Source organism: Carcharodon carcharias, chromosome 1 (assembly GCF_017639515.1).
Source record: "Carcharodon carcharias isolate sCarCar2 chromosome 1, sCarCar2.pri, whole genome shotgun sequence".
NCBI lineage: Eukaryota > Metazoa > Chordata > Chondrichthyes > Lamniformes > Lamnidae > Carcharodon > Carcharodon carcharias.
In genome coordinates, this window is record NC_054467.1 from 189,326,766 (window position 1) to 189,347,386 (window position 20,621).

Sequence of the window (20,621 nt, forward strand, 5' to 3'; positions counted from 1 at the left end):
TATCACCAACTTTATCTTTAACACCTATGTGTTCTATTGTACTATTGTTGTTGACATCTTTTGATATTCTGCTTCTATCACTGCTTGTTTGTCGCTACAACCACACCAACCCCCTCCACCTCTCTGTCTCTCTATCTCTCCGCCCCCCACACACACACCTTAAACCAGCTTATATTTCAGCTCTTTCCTGGACTCGAACTCAAGTTCTGTCGAAGGGTCATGAGGACTCGAAACGTCAACTCTTTTCTTCTCCGCCGATGCTGCCAGACCTGCTGAGTTTTTCCAGGTAATTCTGTTTTTGTTTTGGATTTCCAGCATCCGCAGTTTTTTTGTTTTTATCCTAGTTTCAGCGCCGGGACTTTGGCTAAAAATAGTCATATGACCGTCAGATGTATTGATCGTTTAAGAAGAGTGTAAACAAAGTAGATAACAGAACAATTACAGTCTAAAAGTGTGACACTTCCCCATAAGTATAAAGACATGACCCGTCTTTTCAGTCAGTCACCCGCGCTCTTCATCCGAAGGTGAAAGCGCTGCCTATTTGTTTTTGATTGACATGTCCTTAACCAATCAGTGAACGATCTCTGTCACAATCTGACTTTTTCATTGGACAAAGTAAGGAGGCGGGACTTCCTGTTTATGTTGCGGTGTTCCACAAGTTTGTTCCTCTAGGTTGTCACCTGAATTTTTGTGAAAAAGCATAAACCAGGAGTGATGGATGGTGGCGGTAGTAGAGGCTGTTTGGAGATGTGGGCTGAAGAAAACCGCAAGTTAGTGGCTCAGCTGAAGGTAAAGCGGATTTTGGAGTTGCCTAACCAGCAGTAAACGTGGGAGTAGGATTCGCGCTTTCTATGATTTTACGTAACAAACGTTGCGGAGCATCGGTTACCCGTAACTTTAACTAGCTGTTTAAGATGAAATTTGCACATACGTTGCTGCAGTCTTATCTTTATCCAGAATTAAAATGCTTTCGTTTAAAAGCAAAATGGTTGAAACTTTCCAAGTCTGATGTTAGTATGATTCTTGGAGACATGGAGATGGGCTGCAGATGAAGTTCGCTGGGACTTCCCTCGCCGCAGGAATTGTTCACCAATTTATCCAAGCCTCAGGACCTGACTAACAGCCTATTCTCCTACCCAGCCTGAGCACCTTACCCCATGCCACTCATTTTTCTCTCATCAACCCCAATTCCCTAACCCCATCCAATATGCATGGGGTAGAAGAAGAAGGCAAAAGCGTTCAGCGGTTTTTGTTGGGAGTCCCGAGTCTGCCTGTAGGTCGCTGTGGGCTAAGAGGGAAAAGAGCAAGATACATAGAAACTAGGGGCAGGAGTAGGCCATCCGGTCCTTCGAGCCTGCTCAGCCATTCATTATGATCCAACTCAATAGCCTGCTCCCGCTTTCTCCCCATATCCTTTGATCCCTTTTGTCCCAAGAACTGTATCTAACTCTTTCTTGAAAACATACAATGTTTTGGTCTCAACTACCTTCTCAAGTAACGAATTCCACAGGCTCACCACACTCTGGGTGAAGAAATTTCTCCTCATCTCAGTCCTAAATGGTCTACCCCAAATCCTCAGACTGTGACCCTTGGTTCTGGACTCCCCACCATCGGGAACATCCTTCCTGCATCTACCCTGAATAGTCCTGTTAGAATTTTATAGGTTTCTATGAGACCCCCCCTCATTCTTCTGAACTCCAGCAAATATAATCCTAATCAATTCAATCTCTCCTCATATGTCAGTTCCGCCATCCCAGGAATCAGTCGGGTAAACTTTCGTTGCACTCCTTTTATAGCAAGAACATCCTCAGATAAGGAGACCAAAACTGCACACAACATTCCAGGTGTGGTCTCAGCAAGGCCCTGTATAATTGCAGCAAGATGTCCCTGCTCCTGTACTCGAATCCTCTGGCTATGAAGGCCAACATACCATTTGCTTTCTTTACCGCCTGCTGCACCTGCATGCTTACCTTCAGTGACTGGTGTACAAGGACACCCAGGTCTCGTTGCACATTCACCTCTCTCAATTTATAGCCATTCAGATAATAATCTGCCTTCCTGTTTTTGCTACCAAAATGGATAACCTCACATTTATCCACATTATACTGCATCTGCCATGCATTTGCCCACTCACTCAGCTTGTCCAAATCACACTGAAACATCTCTGCATCCTCCTCACAGCTCACCCTCCCAACCAGCTTTGTGTCATCTGCAAATTTGGAGATATTACATTTAATTCCCTCATCTAAATCATTAATAAATACTGTGAATAACTGGGGTCCCAGCACCGATCCCTGCGGTACCGCACTAGTCACTGCCTGCCATTCGGAAAAAAACCCGTTTATTCCTATTCTTTGTTTCCTGTCTGCCAACCAGTTTTCTATCCATCTCAATACATTACTTCTAGTCCCATGCGCTTTAATTTTACATGCCAATCTCTTATGTGCGACTTTGTCGAAAACCTTCTGTAAGTCCAAATAAACCACATGCACTGGCTCCCCCTCATCAACTCTACTGGTTACATCCTTGAAAAATTGCAGTAGATTTGTCAAGCATGACTTCCCTTTCATAAATCCATGCTGACTCTGACTGATTCTGCCACTGTTTTCCATGTGCTCAGCTATTAAATCTTTTATAATGGACTCTAGAATTTTCCCCACTACCGATGTCAGGCTGACTGGTCTATAATTCCGTGTTTTCTCTCTGCCTCCCTTTTTAAATAGCGGGGTTACATTAGTTACCCTCCAATCTGTAGGAACTGTTCCAGAATCTATTGAATCTCGGAAGATGACCACCAATGCATCCACTATTTCTAGGGCCACTTCCTTAAGTACTCCGGGATGTAGATTATCAGGCCCTGGGGATTTATCGGCCTTCAATCCCATCAATTTCCCCTAAACCATTTCCCTACTATTACGGATTTCTTTCAGTTCCTCCCTCTCACTAAACCCTGTGTTTCCCAAAATTTCTGATATGTTATTAGTGTCCTCTTCTGTGAAGACAGAACCAAAGTATGTATTTAGTTGGTCAGCCATTTCTTTGTTCCCCATTATAAATTCCCTGTTTCTGACTGTAAGATACATGCAAAATTAATCTGTAAAAGATTCTGTTATGGGGTTAAAAACAATTATTGGTTCAGAGCATGTTGAGTTGCTGATGTATGGTCCTCACCCAACCATGACTAGTCTTGACTTTGCATTGCTGCTGTTGTCTTTCTCCACTTCCCTACGATACAGTTAAATTCAAACTCTCTGGTCAGGATTTTGTGGTAAAAATCCCCAATCACCGCTTTAAAGAGTAAATCGGTGGCAACTTCTGGCAACCACATGTTTAGTTAAAAGTGGAAATCAGGAAGTTAATGGCCAAATGCTCTGCACCTCCAGAATCTGCTGATATCTTCCTGAGAGACTCAACATTCAAACTAATGGAAGACATCAAGGCCACATTTTATTGAGTGTGGCATCAAGTAGCCCTAGCAAACTGGAGTCAATTGGAATCGGGGGAAAACTCTCCACCGGTTGGAGTCATACCTACCACAAAGAAAGAGGGTTTTGGTTGTTGGAGGTCAATCATCTCAGTCCCAAGACATCGCTGCAGGAATTCCTCAGTGTAGTATCTAGGCCCAACCATCTTCAGCTGCTTCATGAATAACCTTCCTTCCATCATAAGGTCAGAACTGGGGATGTTCACTGATGATTGCACAATGTTCAGCACCATTCGTGACTCCTCAGATACTGAAGCAGTCCATGTCCAATTGCAGCAAGACCTGGACAATATCCAGGCTTGGCTGACAAGTGGCAAGTAACATTCGCATCACACAAGTGCCAGGCAATGACCATCTCCAACCAGAGAGAATCCAACCATCGCCCCTTGATGTTCAATGGCATTACCATCACTGAATCCCCCACTATCAACAGCCTGGGGGTTACCATTGACCAGAAACTGAACTGGACTAGCCACATGAATACTGTGGCTACAAGAGCAGGTCAGAGGCTAGGAATCCTGCAACTTGTAACTCAGTTCCTGTTTTCCCCAAAGCCTGTCCACCATCTACAAGGCACAAGTTAGGAGTGTCATAGAATGCTCTCCACTTGCCTGGATGAGTGCAGCTCCCACAACAGTCAAGAAGCTTGAGACCATCCAGGACAAAGCAGCCCACTTGATTGGCACCACATCCACAAACATTCACTCCTTCCACCACTGGCGCACAGTAGCAGCAGTGTATACCATCTCCAAGATGCACTGTAGGAATTCACCAAGCCTCCTTAGACAGCACCTTCCAAACCCACGAGCACTACCATCTAGAAGAAGGGAAGCAGACACATGGGACCACCACCACCTGGAAGTTCCCCTCCAAATCACTCACCATCCTGACTTGGAAATATATCGCTTTTCCTTCACTGTCACTGGGTCAAAATCCTGGAACTCCCTTCCTAACAACACTGTGGTTATACCTACACCACATGGACTGCAGTGGTTCAAGAAGGCAGCTCACCACCATCTTCTGAAGGGCAGCTAGGGATGGGCAATAAATGCTGACCTAGCCAGCGAAGCCCACATCCTGTGAATGAATAATAAAAAAAGGGATAAATTTGCAGAACTCCAGTGATAGATATGCACTAAACTCACCAGATCATGAGCAGCAATTTGCATTTGTATATTAATGTTGTGAAATGTCCCAAGGAGCTTCACCTGAGCATTCTCAAACAAGATTTGCCATCAAGCCACATGAAATATTAGTACAGGTGAACAAAAGCTTTCTCAAAGAGGAAGATTTTAAGGAGTGTCATCAAGGAGAAGGGATAGGTGGAAAGGTTTAGGGAGGGAATTCTGGAGCTTTGAGCCTAGATAGCTGAAGGCATTGTCACCAGCGGTGAAGCAACTAAAATCAAGGATGTGCATAAACCAACGAAGTTTGTGTGCAATATGAGTAATGAAGGGCTGGTGCCATCCGTATGTTGCTGACGCAAAACCTGGCCACTGTGGGAAACCAATGATGAGAACTTTCATCTGACCAGTCTATGACATCATACATTTTATCAATACACCACTCTTGGCTGACAAGTGGCAGCTTGGTAGTAAGGAGAAATATTCAATTTCAATGATTAGTATTGAGCAAATGTATGATTTTCCATTGGACTGAGCTTTTTGATAGTTGGCTGTCAATCCTATAAATAAATTGTAGAACCTGATGTAAAGAAGAATGACAAAGCAGCAGCAGAATGGGTGCAACATACTAATGAAATATTGTGCCATGGGCTGTTTAAGCAGCTGTAGAAAATTTTCAGGAAAAAAATGTTTTTTTTGGTTATGGCAAATGATCATGAGAACCCTCATGGAAATGCATTCCCTGCATCTCTTTCAGTCTGAAGCTTTTACCTTTACATCTCTGCACAGGGTTTATTCTGTACAATGCTAACTTTTTTCTCCCCCCACCAGAATATTTCTACCCTTACTGTAAATCGGACAGACATCTTGCAACAGAGTCATGCTTCTTTCAGAAAACTACTGGAGAAAATCCAAGGTATTAATGTAAATATTGATGCTACCATTCATTATGGTTTATTTAATTGTATTAACATCCATATTATATGTATCTAGCCATCTTAAAGACTTAAACATTTATATTTACAGCTTCAATAGATGTAGGAATATAAATAGTTCAGTACAGCAACAAATTGTATTTATATAGCACCTTTAAAATGTTAAAACATCACAAAGTGCTTCATATAAATATGAAGCAAAATTTGACACCAAACCACTGAAAGAGATATTAGGGCAGATGACCAAAAGCTTGGTCAAAAGAGTAGATTTTCAGAAGTATCTTAAATGAAGAAAGAGAGGTGGAGGGAGTATCAAGAGTAAGGGTCTTGACAGGTGATCTGGGATGCACAAGAGCCTGGAGTTTGAGTAGTGCAATATCTCTTGAGTGTTGTGGAGCTGGAGGAGATTACACAGAGAGAAAGGGTGTGGAGTGGGGCAAGGCCTTGGAGGGTTTTAAAAACAAGGATGAGAATTTTAAAATCGTGGTGATACTTACCCAAGAGGTCAGTGAAGATAGGGGTAATGGTGTACAAGAATTGATGTGAGTTAGGACACAGGCAACAGAATTTTGGATGACCTCAAGTTTAGGGAGAGTAGAACATGGGGCAGTGGTGTGTTGAAATAGTCAAGTTTAATAGTAACAAAGGCATGAATGACAATTTCAGCAGCAGATGATTTAGTTTCTGCCTCACCCACTAACCCTGGAAGTCAATTTGACAACCTCTCAACAGGGTTTCTGCTGCCCTCTGTTCCACATCTCTTCCATTTAACATCTAGGGCCCTTTGTTCTTGATCCCTCAACTACTGAAAACAGTGTTTCTATCTACACAGCCCGATCTTCATGATTTTTAAACACATCCTGTCATCTATTATCTGCATTGGTCTAATGAAAAAAAAAATCAACTTTATTTTTGCATTAGCATTTTCTTATACCAGCCAGCATCCCAGTGAGTAAGGTAGATAATGTATCTTCTCTAAATCCTAAATGTCTTTCCTGTGATATGCAGCCCAATACTGCAGACTGTTCTCTAAATGAGGTCTTAAGGTTTTATACGAGCTCATCACTAACTGTTGAGTTTTATAGTTTATACCTCTTAACTTGTAGTACAGTGCCTTTAATGTCCTGTGAAAACATATGTCTAAATTCATCTGTTCTTACACAGCACTGAGCCTACTTTTATTCAGAATATAATTACAGTTTTTATGAACCAAAATACAATATACCTTATACTTTTTGACACTGAGTCCCATCCAACATACCCTCTAATTTCTTTTGCACTGCGTGATATTTTAAAAAGGCTGACTTGTGCGGGGCCTGCATGGGAACCTTAAGGTTGCTATTCAATTGTGCAGCTTAGAGGGAACATTGGTTCGATCTCCTGCTTATTAGCCATTTTATCAACATCCTTTGTAGTTTTTTTGGTCTTCTAAATAATTGACTATACTTCCTATTTTATCATCTGCAAGTTTCAACATCACTCCCTCCCTACGTCCAAATCATTGAGGTACACCGTGGAACATATGTGGTCCCAAAATGGAACCCCTTTAGACACTGCAACCCACTTCCAAACAATCAAAACTGCCCTTAACTCTTACTTACTCTTTTCTTCTTTCTAACCAATTTTTAATCCAGCTTGCTACCCAGCCCCTAATTCCAGGCTTCTGAATTCTCTCCAGTTATCTCCTTTGTCCCTTCTGCTTAAGCAGTCCCTCAGAATCGAGGATGACTTGTTTCCACTCTGGTTTGATAGGTTCTGAGATGGCTGAGAAGTTCAATCTGTGATCTGAGATTCTGCCACGAGCAGGGCAGGTAGTGCTTGTGAGGTTGGGCAGATGACATGTTTAGAGGTTTGTGTACACTCTCTGATGACTTGACTTCTCCTCTGTATGCTCCCAACAAAGGCTTTCGATGTGTTGGATGCCTTCTTGAATAAACTTCCATCTTGGTCAGTCACAAGCGAGAGACTCCCATGAGTCGACAGAGATGTTTGATCTCTTCAGGGATGCTTTGAGGACACCCCTAGTGTGTTTCCACTGTCCTGCGAGTCTCCTGTCACAAACGAGTTCTGACTACAGTTGCTTTGGGAATCTAGTATCAGACATACAAACAACATGAAAACAGAATTACCTGGAAAAACTCAGCAGGTCTGGCAGCATCGGCGGAGAAGAAAAGAGTTGACGTTTCGAGTCCTCATGACCCTTCGACAGAACAGTTCTGTCGAAGGGTCATGAGGACTCGAAACGTCAACTCTTTTCTTCTCCGCCGATGCTGCCAGACCTGCTGAGTTTTTCCAGGTAATTCTGTTTTTGTTTTGGATTTCCAGCATCCGCAGTTTTTTTGTTTTTATACAAACAACATGTCCTGCCCTGTAGAGCCTATTTTAAGTGTTTTCTGCCTCCATGCTGGACATGTTGGCTTGGTAAAGGAAGCTTTATCAAATGCTTTCCTCAAGTCCTACTTCCACTGCACTTCTCCCATCAAAGGATTTAATGAGATTTGTCACAATTGTCCCTTTTGAAATCCATGGTGGTTCCTTCTTACTGTTTGTCTTTACCTGGATATGTGGTAATTTCATCCTTAATTAGACATTCTTAAAATGTTTTCTACCATAAACTAACCCGCTATTGGAGAGTGTGCCTCTGATTGGTTTATGTGTTTCCCACCTTTTATTTGTTGAACTGACTGATCTCTTGACGTCTTGTCTGTGGAGCCATATGAAGTTGGAACTTTCTACGTATGTGGGATCACTGATGTAGTAGAGTCCAATGTTAACAGTATTTTAGTGAGAGTGTGTTACGCTTCATTGCCAATACAGTGGATAAATGTTCTACAGCCTGATGGCTCATCAGAAGGGTAACCTTTCCTTTCTTTGGAGTACATCCCAATTCTTTATGGTCTTTGTGCAGGATTGCCAGCAACTGTACCCAGCATTCCCTTGGAACTGAATATTCTGTACAATGCAGTTGTTTTAAGACTTAGTTTGTCTGACATCAATCAAAATGATAACTCATTGGTGTATGAGGGACTTGTCCGAGGTAAGTTTTAAACTCTATTTGTGTGGTGGATTAGTCGTAAGTTTGCTATAACCACTGCACACAACTAGCTCTATATTGTGACTTAATTGTTCCTTCAAGTTACCTTATATCCAAATGTGAAAGGGACATTGACTTAATGAAGCAATTTTTTAGGTTTGTGTACAAACTGATGCATTCTAATACAAATAATCTAATTACACGGCAGATGTATGAAATTGCAATAAATGACTAATGCTGCTTCTCGCTCAATAAACCACTGAATGTATTTTTAATACAGAAATCCTCTGATATCTCTGTATTTAAATCAATTATTTATTACCATATGATATTCTATCTCCAAGAAATTATACCTGCATTCATCTATGTTCACAGTTGTGTACCTTTGAGAAGATGCTGAAGGAAAAGAAGTGTCATTCACAACTTCAAGATGTGCCAAAGCACTTTATACCAATGAAGCACTTTTGAAGTGCAGTTACTATTGTGTTTTTAGGGAAACATGGCAGCTAATTTGCACAAGACAAGGAGCCACAAAGAGCAATGAAATAGATGTCCAGGAGAAGTGCCACAATGTTTTTTACCTTCTGGAGAGACGAGGCTTGATTTAGCATCTCATCCAAGAGACAGGACCTTTGATAATACAGCTTTCCCTCAGTGTGGAACTAAAGTGTCAGCCTAGGTTATGTGCCCAACCCTCTGGTAGCTAGAGTGCTACCACTGAGTCAAGGCTGACACCGGTTTGAGGCCTTGAGCTAGCCTTTCTAAGGTGCACGAGAGTAGCATGGTGACTTGCTCTTCAATTTTTTTACCCCCTTCCCCCACCGTGGAGCTTATCCCAGCAGCCTCCTCCTGTGATTAGTCTCTTGTGAGGCTGTTCCTGGGCTGGATGAATGGAGAATGCTTCTTGGTGTTTTATAAAAATTTGGCATGGTTTCTTTAGAATACATCTCTCACTGCAACTGTCAAATTATTCCATTTTACTGTATACTGTCCAATTTAAATGAGCTGTTTTCTTTATTTCTTTGTTTCCAGCTTGACCTGAGTGTTTTAATAATATAGGAATAATGGAATCTTGCTTATTGTGTTATAGATTTAAGACTTTTAAGATACTTGGTGTTTCATTGTTTTTTGCATTCTTTTAAAAACAGGATTGGAAGCTTATGGTAGACATTTTGATGGACTGGACATTTTGAAATTATGGGGAATGATATTTCAGAGCATCCATGACCCAGCTTTTATTCAGGCAGTTGATCAACTGATCTACTTGCAGTGTGTAATATGGCTGGTTAGTAATCAACTGGATAAGATTGATGCTGCACTTCGCATACTAAGAGACAGAGTAAGTGTGGAAAGCAGCTAGAGATTAACTGCTTATTGTGGTTCAGGATTCTTTGCCCATTTTATCATGGAAAGTACTTGTATGTGGGCTATGCTAACATTTTATTTTGGCAAAAAGCTTGCTCAAAGCATTTAATTTCCCAAGCCAAGCACATGTTGAGGTGTAGATTGGCCAGCAGATGAATATTGATTACAGTGAGATGTGAGGATGTTTTTCCAAGACCCAAACAATATTTGGTTATTCAGAGAAACACTTTGCATCTGGGTGTTCAAAATTTTTTTTGATCTCTTTGGGGGCTTTGAGGGAAGTTTAAAACCCCGAACATAAAGAAAGAAGAACCAGTGCTCTTTTTGGTGGCCCATGGTGTTATATTAAGATAATGGTGCAGTGGTGCACTTTATAATCTCGTGAAAAGATGTTATGGTGATTGTACTAAGTGTTTCTAAGTATAGGCAGTGTTCTTGCCTGTTTTGCCTACTGTGGAATAAAAGAGTTTACAGATCAAACTGAACATCATCTTGCCTGTTGTTAAATTGGGCAGATTGAGGGAGTGCACATGCAGGATGTGGAGATGCTGTCCTGAACACAAGGGACTTTCATTGTTACAGTCCAGGATTTTAAGGCTGTTTAAGGGAGTAGCTGACTCCACTGAACCTGAGTGAATATCTGCGGCAGCTCTACCCCACTAGTTCATTAGCCATGTTTGGCTATTCAGAGAAACACTTTACATTTGGGTGTCGGAAACCTTTTTTTTGATCTCTCTGGGGGTTTTGAAGGTTGTTTAATTCTGTACTTCTCGAAAGTATGTTTGGTCTTTTCCACTGTCCATAAATAGTTCACAAGGATGTGCAGCTGCAATTGTTTTTATTCATTCATGGGAATGTGGCTAGGCCAGCATTTTTATTGCCCATCCCTAATTACCCTTGAGAAGGTGGCGGTGACCTGCTTTCTTGAACCGCTGCAGCCCATGTAGTGTAGGTACACCTGCAGTGCTGTTAGGGAGGGAGTTTTCATCATGTTCCTCTATATTTAGGCATAAGGATCCCAAACAGCTAGTTTATACTATCAAACAGAAGGCGAATTGTCTGCCAGAGATAACAGAAGTATGTTGTAAAACTGGGCAACATGTGATTCTTTTTACGTTTTATTTGGATTATTTTGGCAGTATTGACACAGCATAGTTTGCATCATGGCACCAATTTTTAAAAACCTTTAGAACTATTGTGTTGTGACAAAATGTTTTCTAATAAAAGTCAATCTGTGTCATTTGAGTGGGTTTACTTTGGTAGTTTAGCAAACTAAATTAAAGGAGGTCTGCTTTCAGACTCTTTGCCCGGAATTTTCCGGCCCCTCCCAACAGCGGGATCTTCTGGTCCCACCGAGGTGAATGGAAGTTTGAATGATCCACCGCATCCATTGCGGCGGGAGCTGCCGTGCCGGAGCTGGGAAATCCTGGTCTTTGTTCCTGAGGACACTGGAAAATAAAATTAGTCTTTTAGTGCTGTGGGGAATCATGGTTAATGTGTTAAGGTTCAGGTGACCTCTGGTTTTTTAATCATCCTCAATGCAACAGTTTTATTTTCCAAAAACATATTTTGTTCATAAATTTGTTAAGGTACATTGCATAACTGTTCAAATTTAACATTTAGTAAAGTGCAAAGCAGATCAGTTTCTTTCCACACAGTATGTGACACTCTAAGATGCCTCACTACACTTACAAATATGTCAAACATACTCTGGTGCATACAGCCCAAAGGGTTTTACATGGGTTCCAGTCCCTCAGTGTACTATGGCAGGAGGGCCTTAGAAAGTTGCCTCTCCCCATTGATACTTTTCAGCGGCTGTCCCAAACTTTAGCACATCCCTCAACATGTTCTCAATGCAAAAGTCAGTTTCTAAGGCATGCGCTTTTGATAAACTGAAACTCAAGTTATCTGGCATAGCGAGCCTTCAGATGAACTGTAAATGCTTTTATATGCTTGAGGTATATATAGAAATGACACAAGCTGCAAATTTTGTACTGGTTTTCTCAAGATAGCAAAAAATAATGCATTAATATACTTAGGTTTCAGGCTTAAAAGCTATTAGTTTATATTTAAAAACCGAAAAAACACAACAGCCAGATAGGCCCAAACAGAATAACTACAGCAGTGGAATATTTAATTTTTCATCAGTAATTTAAAATAATTTCAGAACGATAAAAGTTATTAATGGAGCTATAGAATTACTCTGCAGTAACTTGGACCATTTGTCTTTGAGGGCTTTTGTTTACATAAGATAGATGCTTCATGAAGTCCCTTTAGCCTCTGGCCCATTATAATGGTGGTGCAGTGAGGAAACTGAAGACATTTGCCAGCACTGTTATATCATTCTTTTCCCTTTGATTCAGGCTGGTACAAAAGGAAATAGACAGATATTCAAGATTGATCAAAGATGTCAATCAAGATGGATTTCAAAGCTTTGGTGTGTAGATCAGGCCATTTAATGCTGCCTTGGTTAGAAAGCGTGTGAACAACCTGTTCAGCGAGGCTTCTTTTGCCTATTGCCTAATTTATGACTAAAGCAGACATATGGCTTGTTTAATGGAAAACACTTATACAATACATTATCTTGTAAACTAGATTTGAAAATGTTCATTTCACACAGCTGATTCATATTCATACCTTAAACCCTGAAGGTAATTAGAGATATTGGAGCAGAAAATAAATTCAGAGTGGTACCAATGATTCGAGTACTGAAGGATGAGGATTTTTGCAGTGATAACCTAAACAGAATGTGTATTTCATATTACTCTCCACATAGAAGTTCAGTTGGATCTCCCAGAAATAGTCACAGAAGAAGGCAATTCTCAAATATTTACAACATTGACAAGTTGCAAATTGCTAATAATCTGAAATTGGATGGTTTGGTCTTTGGAACACTTTGTATGTTCCAGTGAGGATAAGGTTGATGGAACATGTGCCTTGCCTCTCCACTGCACTGTGCTGAGGAGCCCCATGTTGCTGCACCACTTCAATATCCAGTTTAAAAAAAAGATTCATTTAGAAAACAATGCAATATAACCCATTGGAAATGCAAGGATTATATGAACGTAATCATTAAAAGCAATACTTACAGTAAAACCTTGAAATGGTGTTTTTCATTCTATTGATGGAAAGACCGGTTTTCTGATCTATTGTTTTATTTTGCTTACTCTTGAGGGTGACACAGTTTCACTCAGTATTATTTATCAGCAGGATAACAGGTACATTCCAGAGGCTGAGCTGAAAACTGATGAAGGCAACTGAGTTTAAATTTCATTCCAGTCAAGGGGCGGAATAGCCCCAGATTTGCACTAAGTGTGGTAGCGGGCAGGAAAAACGACGTTTTGCCCGCGGGCCGCAATAGCGGTTTTTCACCGCATATCATCCCAAGCCCATCGCAGTAATTATGCATTCCCAGGAAACATGCCGTTTCATGGTAAGCAGGCTCTCATTCGCCCGCCACACCATCACCTTGCCGCTTCAGCACACCGGGCACCATATTTAAAGTGCAGCCCCGCACACCCCTCTCAGTGCTTCCAGCCCACGACTGCTGCGAAGAAGACATGGCCCTGAAAGGCAAAAAGGCTGTAGCCCCCAGGTTCAATGATGCGTCCCTTGAGTATATTTTGTACGCACTAGATGCTCGCCATGATGTTCTCTACACCCGCTTTGGCTGCAGGATGGACAACAACCTCACTAATCCGGCTTGGGAGGTGGTGGTCAGCGCCAACACCCTTCAAAAGATGACAGCCGCCAGTGCCTCAAGAGGATGAATGATCTCCGTTCAGCCAGGGTAAGTCACTCTTCTCATTACTCTCAACTCTCACACCCACAGGGCAGTCACTCCCTGCTGGTTCAAGGGACATCACCATTCACTCTCTCTCACACACACCTTCATTGTCCTCATCCCATCCATGGGATCACTCACCACCTAAACATGCCAGGTATATTTATCATCTGGCCTGGCAGGCGTACTACTTACACTCTCTCTCCATCTTGATTCGTGCAGGACAAGCTGGCACACAATAAGAGGAATAGGTCGCAGACTGGTGGAGGAATGCCAGAAATCAAGGGCCTCATGGACTTTGAAAACAGAGCCATCCAGCTGGCCAGTGAGGATCTGGATCGTTCCTGTGCTGACAGTGAGGTCGGCGCTGCTCTACCATGTGAGAGTCCAGCAGTGCAATGTCCATTAGACAACCATGCTGTGACTGACGTGTCCTGTTTCTCAGGCCACTGCCATGCACTAATTATCTCCCCTTGCTTGTCCAGGCACATCTGGGAAACAGCTGACGGAGTCCATGACCAGGGCCTCCAATCAAGCTTTGAAGAAACCTCTGAAGAGGAATCTGGAGAAACCCTCCTTGAAGTCCTGTCACAACGCTCACCCACACCCTCCACAAGTGCAGAGACACACACCTTGGTGGGACCTAGTTCTAGGGTAGCCTCGGGATCACAATCTGGTGAGCACATCACACTGTCTGATCCACGGTAGGAGGCGGCAGGGACTTCCCAGGTGTCTGGCACAGAGGACTGCTGGAGGCCAGAAGTTTGCTGAGTCTGAGTCGGAGATGAGCCTCTGGACTCGGTCATGTCACAGTTGCTGGAGCTGCAAGGCAAACTTGGGAACATCAGGAAGGGATGTCTGCTGTACTCCTCAGATTGCAAGGCACAATGGAGGAGTCCGTCCAGCCTCAACTGTGGTGTTAGTGCATAGGCATTCCGGCCCTGAGGTCAACACTGGTACGATGGCGGCCACCATGGAGACTTTGGTTCAGGACTTCGCTCCTGCACAGCTGTGTGGGCTCAACTCCATCACTGATGCCATAGTTGGCCTCCAACAGTGTATACGTGAGAGGGGAGTGGGCAGCTTGATCTCACTCCAGCTATCCCTTCTCCTCAAGTTGTCAGCCAGGGGCCCTTGGGCACCCACAGGGAGGAGGATCAGCAGGTGTACCCCTCGGGGCCATTCACCCAGGTGATTCCGGGAGTGTCCGGCCCATCTGAATCCTGTGACCTCAGCAGCTCCAGTTCCACAGGCCGGGTAGGGTAACACTGCCACACAGCAGGACACTGAAAGCAGGCTGGGGCCCTCCAAGTCTCAGCCCTCCAAAGGACCCTCACCAAGGTCATAGGGCGTAGCAGTCAGAAGGCTGCCTCCACCTGCGCTGTGGATGCCTGGGGAGCACCAAGTCGTAGCAGCAGGGTTGGGAAAGTTAAGAAGAATTAGTTGTACAAACTGGGCACGGGTGTTAATCACTTGAACATAATGTTCACTATTGTCAACAGACTCTCAAGAATGTCTCCCTGCCTACAGTTCCTTGTTCTGATGAGCAGTGTTCATGTCACTCAGATGTGAAACCTTTCTGCACAAGATAAATGCAGGTGTCTCAGTCCAGGGCCTTTTTCCTGTGCATTGTGCAGCCTTCAGACTGAAGTGATGGTCTGATCTCTCACTCCCTGGACACATTAGTGATGCCTGCACCTCAATGGTACTTGCCATTGCTGCCAGAATGTTGTGGGCAGGCATCACAGAGTTTCATCATTCTCTCTGTGAGCTCTCAGCACCTTTTAAGGTGGGGCTGGCCCCCATCTCTTCAGCAGGAGACATGATAGATTCTCACATTGCATCTATGAACATTTGACTCCAGTCTGGCAGCGCACATAATCCCTGTGATAATGCTGCTGTCTGTGACCAGTGATGCTGTGCTCCTGAAGGAGTCGGTGCTGAAGACGGACAAAGGATCAGATGCTTTTAAAGTTTCATGGCTGCGTCACTATGTTATGACCCTGATCACAGGGCACAAGCTAGCTGCCCTCAGCCAGACAGGAGTCAGACATTCTCAGAGGCTATGTGAAGATCTATGGAGTGTCCTCACTGCATGTTGTCATCATCCTCCTGCAACTGAGCGACTATTAGGCCCTCCACTGCGTCTCTATCACAGGAGCATTCTCACAGAGGGTATTTGCGCTGCCAGACTGGAGTCAAGTGTTCATGGATGCAATGTGAGGATCTACGGTATCTCTTCACTGCATGTCATCGCCATCATCCTCCACAAATCTAGCAGCTATGAGGGCCTCCTGAGTGCACCTGCCTTGTCTGGCCAGTGTGAGGGCCTCATCTCCGTCATTAACGCCTTCGAGGTCCTCCTCACCCCCATTCTCATCTGCGTCCTCCTCACTGGAGGAGATCTCCAGCTCTTCCTCAGCCAGCTCCTCTCCCTGTTGCAGCACCAGGTTGTAAAGAGTGCAGCAGATGACAACGATGAGTGACACCCTCTGTGGACTGTATTGAGGGCCCCACCAGACCAGCCCAGGCACCAGAGCCTCATTTTCAGCATCCCAATGGTCCGCTCCACCAAGTTGCAAGTTGCGGCATTAGCCTCATTGTACCGTCGTTCTGCTGCAGTCTGAGGCCGCCGCATGAGTATCATCAGGTATGTCCTCTGTGGGTAGCCCTTGTCCCCGAGGCTTCTGTGGACCCTGTAAGACATCAGGGATTTGTGACTGACTGAGAATGTAGGAGTCATGGACACTCCCTGGAAACCGTGCTCAGACCTGCAGGATGTGTTTGTGGTGGTCGCACACCAACTGCACGTTCAGCGAATGGAATCCCTTGTGGTTGACATAGTTGACCGTGTATTGCGACAGAGATCTGAGTGACATGTGAGTGCAGCCGATCACACCTTGCACCTGTGGAAAACGCAAGATCTGGGCAAATCCAATTGCTCTTGCACTCTGGCTGTCCTGGTCCTGGGCGAAATGCACAAAGTTGTGTGCCCTCAAGAAGATGGCATTCATGACCTCATGGATGCAATTGGGGGTGGAGGCTTGTGATATCCCACAGAGGTCACCTGTGGAGCCCTGAAAGGAGCCACTGGCATAGAAATTGAGCGCCGTGGTTACTTTCACAACCACTGACAGTGGATAGCCTCCATGTCCCCGGCGCCAAATTCTGCAGTAGCTGGCAGATGTGACCGACCAGTTTCCTAGTCATGCACAGTCTTCAGCGACAATGGTTTTCGGTCATCTGCAGGAACGAAAGGTAGCGCCTGTAAACCCTGGGTCTAGCTAGGTGCCAACTAGTGATGGCTCGCTGTGGCTCTTCAATGGCTTGTGCAGGAGCTCCATCACCCCCTTCTTCCAAAGGGAGCTGCTCCTCCCTCTGCAAAGCCAGGTGCCTCAGTTGCACTCTTCTCCGTCATCTTCACTCTCTACGCCACAAGGGTTACAGCTAGTTTACCAGGCTTCATGATCCTAATGTTGTACTTCTGCAGGATGAAAGAGATGCGTAGATTAGCATGGGTGTACTAAGAACTTGTCTTGGTTCTTGCTTAAGTCTGAAGGCCCTTTAACACATCCTGGAGAGTGCTGGCCACCACTTGGATGGCCAGAGATTAGTGTGCTGCATGGCTGCCTGAAACCCGCCCCTCCCCCACCCCCCACTCCACTCGACCATTTGGTGGAATCTTTGCCGATTGGACTGCATGCTATGCTCTCAGCTCAGGTACAGGCATTCTCCTAACCAGCACTGCAACGCTACCATGGGAGCTTGAACCATGGGAGAGACTAATCCAAACCGAATAATGACATTACAAAGGGGTTGTGAACGCCTCCGCCAGTGACTGCTCTGTGGCCAGCTTTAGCAAGGAGATTGTACAATGTACCCAGTCACCCAACTGTTCTGCAGTCCACTAAAATGCTCATTTCTTTTCAGTCTGTGCCCTAGCTGTAAAGCTTTAGAGCACTTGGTGGCACTTTGATGCGTCTTCATTGCTTGAGTGGGCAAAGAAGCTAGAGGCCCGACTCCAGCCATATCAACATGGCTGTGCCTGAGCTGTCTCAGCTGCAGAGGAATGGTCACTTTATACAAGGTGTCACTAATGCATGGCCGCTTCTCTCGCCCACCACCCCCCCATCCTGCACGTGCTTGTGCACTACCTTCACCCACAGGGCAGCCTTTGATCCCCCACCCAATGTGCCTCAACTGCAGGGAAACCCTTGCCCCAATCCTCAATGTGCCTCAACCTTGAAGTCCAACAGGCAACCTGGGTGAGTCCTCTGCAGCATTACTGTGTACTCACCTCTGAGTTCCCCTCAAAGTGCAGACTGCCAAGTGCACGCTTTTTATACGCCGTTGTGAAACATGTCAGTGTTCAATCACCCCAACGTGGGCGAATGATCCAGCGGCGAGGACGATGATTCCGGTGGGCTGGGCTTATAATGATATGTAGATGTATTACAATGAGGTTCCTGACGTCTGATGGCAGGAAACGCAGCCCGGGGGTGTGGTGGTGGTGTGGGGGGTGGGGGGGGTGGGGGGGGGGGGTGCTCCAAATTCAACAATCTGCTGCTGGAGCTGACTATTTTCCAGGCAGGCCACCTGGCACTGCATTTTAGAAGGCTGTTCCAGAATCAGTTACTGAAATGTATCATATATAACAATTGGTTAAAAAATACTTGTCTGTGCAGCATGCTGTCTTAAGTCTGTGGAATAGCTCTTTGATAATGTAAAAATAAAACTACTATTGCTCACTTTCCCCTTTCCTTTTTTTCAGGGTTCGCCAGGCTCTGGTTTGAATGTGCATTCTGATGATTTGTTGCAATGCATTAAAGCTGGAGACCTTTTAAAAGATGGAAGTGGGAGTCATCTTATGTTGGTACAGAGTCTCAGCAGCCTTGGAGAGTTGATTTATACCTGTGCTCTGTTTATTCGAGGTACCAATCTAACCAATTATGTACCTAATTGTGAACTTATCAGCTAATATGTGACCAGTAATGGGATTTTGTTTGTGCGTGAAAATCTTTTGCTTGAATCACATTTATGAGCCACACTATGACGTTTTACATGCCATCCACATGCTGTCATACTGCAGTGTGCAGTTTGAAACTTAGCCATCAATTGAGAAAAAGCCCTCAACACAGACATTTGGATCCATTTCCCCACCATTCTAAATGTATTGGACTCATTCAAGATAAAATAATGTTTTTTTTTGTCCTTTCTATGCCATGTTTCTGCCAGGAAACTTACTGTAGTGTTTTTTAATGCTTGTTGTGGATTTTCTCTGTTTTTTCTCTTTCCAGTCCTGCTATAAAACAGCCCAGATAGGGTTTGGAATGTCTGTAAGTGTGAGCTTCTGTCTCACCACTATATGGTGCTGTACCATTATCCTTCGTAGTAAGAAGAAAGAATTTTAGTTTGTATGGCACCTCTCGAAGCGCTTCACAGTCAGTGGCCCAGATCTTCCGGTCTCCGGATCGTCAGAGATTGGACATATGACCCAAGGTACATGTCAAGACCCCGCAGAAGTCCTGACACACTGTCCATGGGAAATTCGCCTGGGAAATTTTAACTTCCGAGGAGCAAGTCCCCTGCTCCGTGGGACCCTCTGATAAGGGCTTCAACACTGAGTTAAAGTCAGAGACTTCGGACAGTTCTGACTTACTTCGCTGAATAGTTACCCAGGAAATGTCAGACAGAAAAACCCTAGTCTAACCCTCGGGTAACTACACACTGACTCATCCTTCCCACAGCTACCACCCTACCCACTTACCTCACCCACCTATCTACTTACATACCTACACTCATCCATTCGCTCACCCACCCATTCACCTACACATTGAGAAGCTTGGGGACCTTTCAAAACTTAACAGAGTACAGCACCTTGGGCCATAAAAAGGCTGTGTGGCTTCTGTGCTGATTCTCCTCACTCTCTGTTCGTGGATTCCTGAACTGAGTGAGGTCTGCAGGACCCTTTATCAGGTGTTTGGACAGAAAAATCATATGTAGGTTAGTGGGTAGTTTTCTGCTTGATCAGTGTGCACACAAGGGTTCTGACTCTGATCAGAAGATTTGGGCCAATGAATCAGAAAATCCGGTAGCTAATTGATGCCAAGCATTACAAATAGCAAATGATTTGTGAAGTATGTTGAGAGATGAACATTGGCCAGGACATCCAGAAAACTCCCTTTCAATTCTACCGAAGTTTGTTTTATGTCCACCCGAGCAGACAGGATAGGGCCTTTGCTTAACATCTCACCTGAAAGCTAGTACATTGGAGCATGCCACTGAAATGTCAGCCTGGATTATGTGCTCACATCCTGGAGTGTGGGTCTTGAAGGAACAACTGGCCGGCTTTGAGGTGACAAACTGATGATTTTTTTTTTAAACATAAGCAGTGGAAATTTAGGCCGGCGAGATTTTATGGTCCCTCTGAAGTCGATGGACTTTTGAACGGCTCATGCATTTTACGGCTCTGCCTCCGCTGTGACGGGACTCTAAAATTTCACCCAAGGGTTTGGAAAGTTTTTCATGTTACATCTTGTGTTGCAAGTGCTTTGCAATAGCATATAATTACTTTCTTAAAATGTTAGCAAAATTTGATTAGATTTTGTGTTTTTTAAAACTTAGTTTACTGAGTGGGTTAGAAAATATTAACTTTATCAGCATCTCATCACATATATTCTTCCTTAAAGGGCTGACCAGTGTTGTCATTTTGAGTTACATTGATATGATGCACATTTAAGATCAATTCATATGAACATACGAATTAGGAGCAGGAGAAGGCTCCTTGTGCCTGCTCCGCCATTTAATAAAATGATAGCTGATCTGAATGTAACCTCAACTCCACATTCCTACCTACCCCCCAATAACCTTTCACTCCCTTGTTAATTAATTCAAA

At 44.0% G+C, this 20,621-nt stretch overlaps 1 protein-coding gene across 6 annotated transcripts in view; it reads left to right on the forward strand.

Moving 5' to 3' along the window:
- The first annotated feature begins 626 nt into the window (after window positions 1–626).
- The window catches only part of fancg (FA complementation group G), a 72,398-nt gene continuing 52,403 nt past the window's right edge, over window positions 627–20,621 (forward strand). For 2 of the 6 annotated variants that reach the window (XM_041195418.1, XM_041195428.1), the window contains exons 1-5: window positions 627–789; window positions 5,440–5,524; window positions 8,452–8,580; window positions 9,726–9,916; window positions 18,498–18,657. In XM_041195418.1, coding sequence (XP_041051352.1) covers window positions 715–789; window positions 5,440–5,524; window positions 8,452–8,580; window positions 9,726–9,916; window positions 18,498–18,657 — 640 coding nt within the window. In that variant the 5' untranslated portion in view covers window positions 627–714. Of the gene's footprint in view, window positions 790–5,439; window positions 5,533–8,451; window positions 8,581–8,952; window positions 9,917–18,497; window positions 18,658–20,621 lie in introns of those variants that run through there. The other 4 variants (XM_041195455.1, XM_041195438.1, XM_041195447.1 and 1 more) reach the window with 4 other exon arrangements.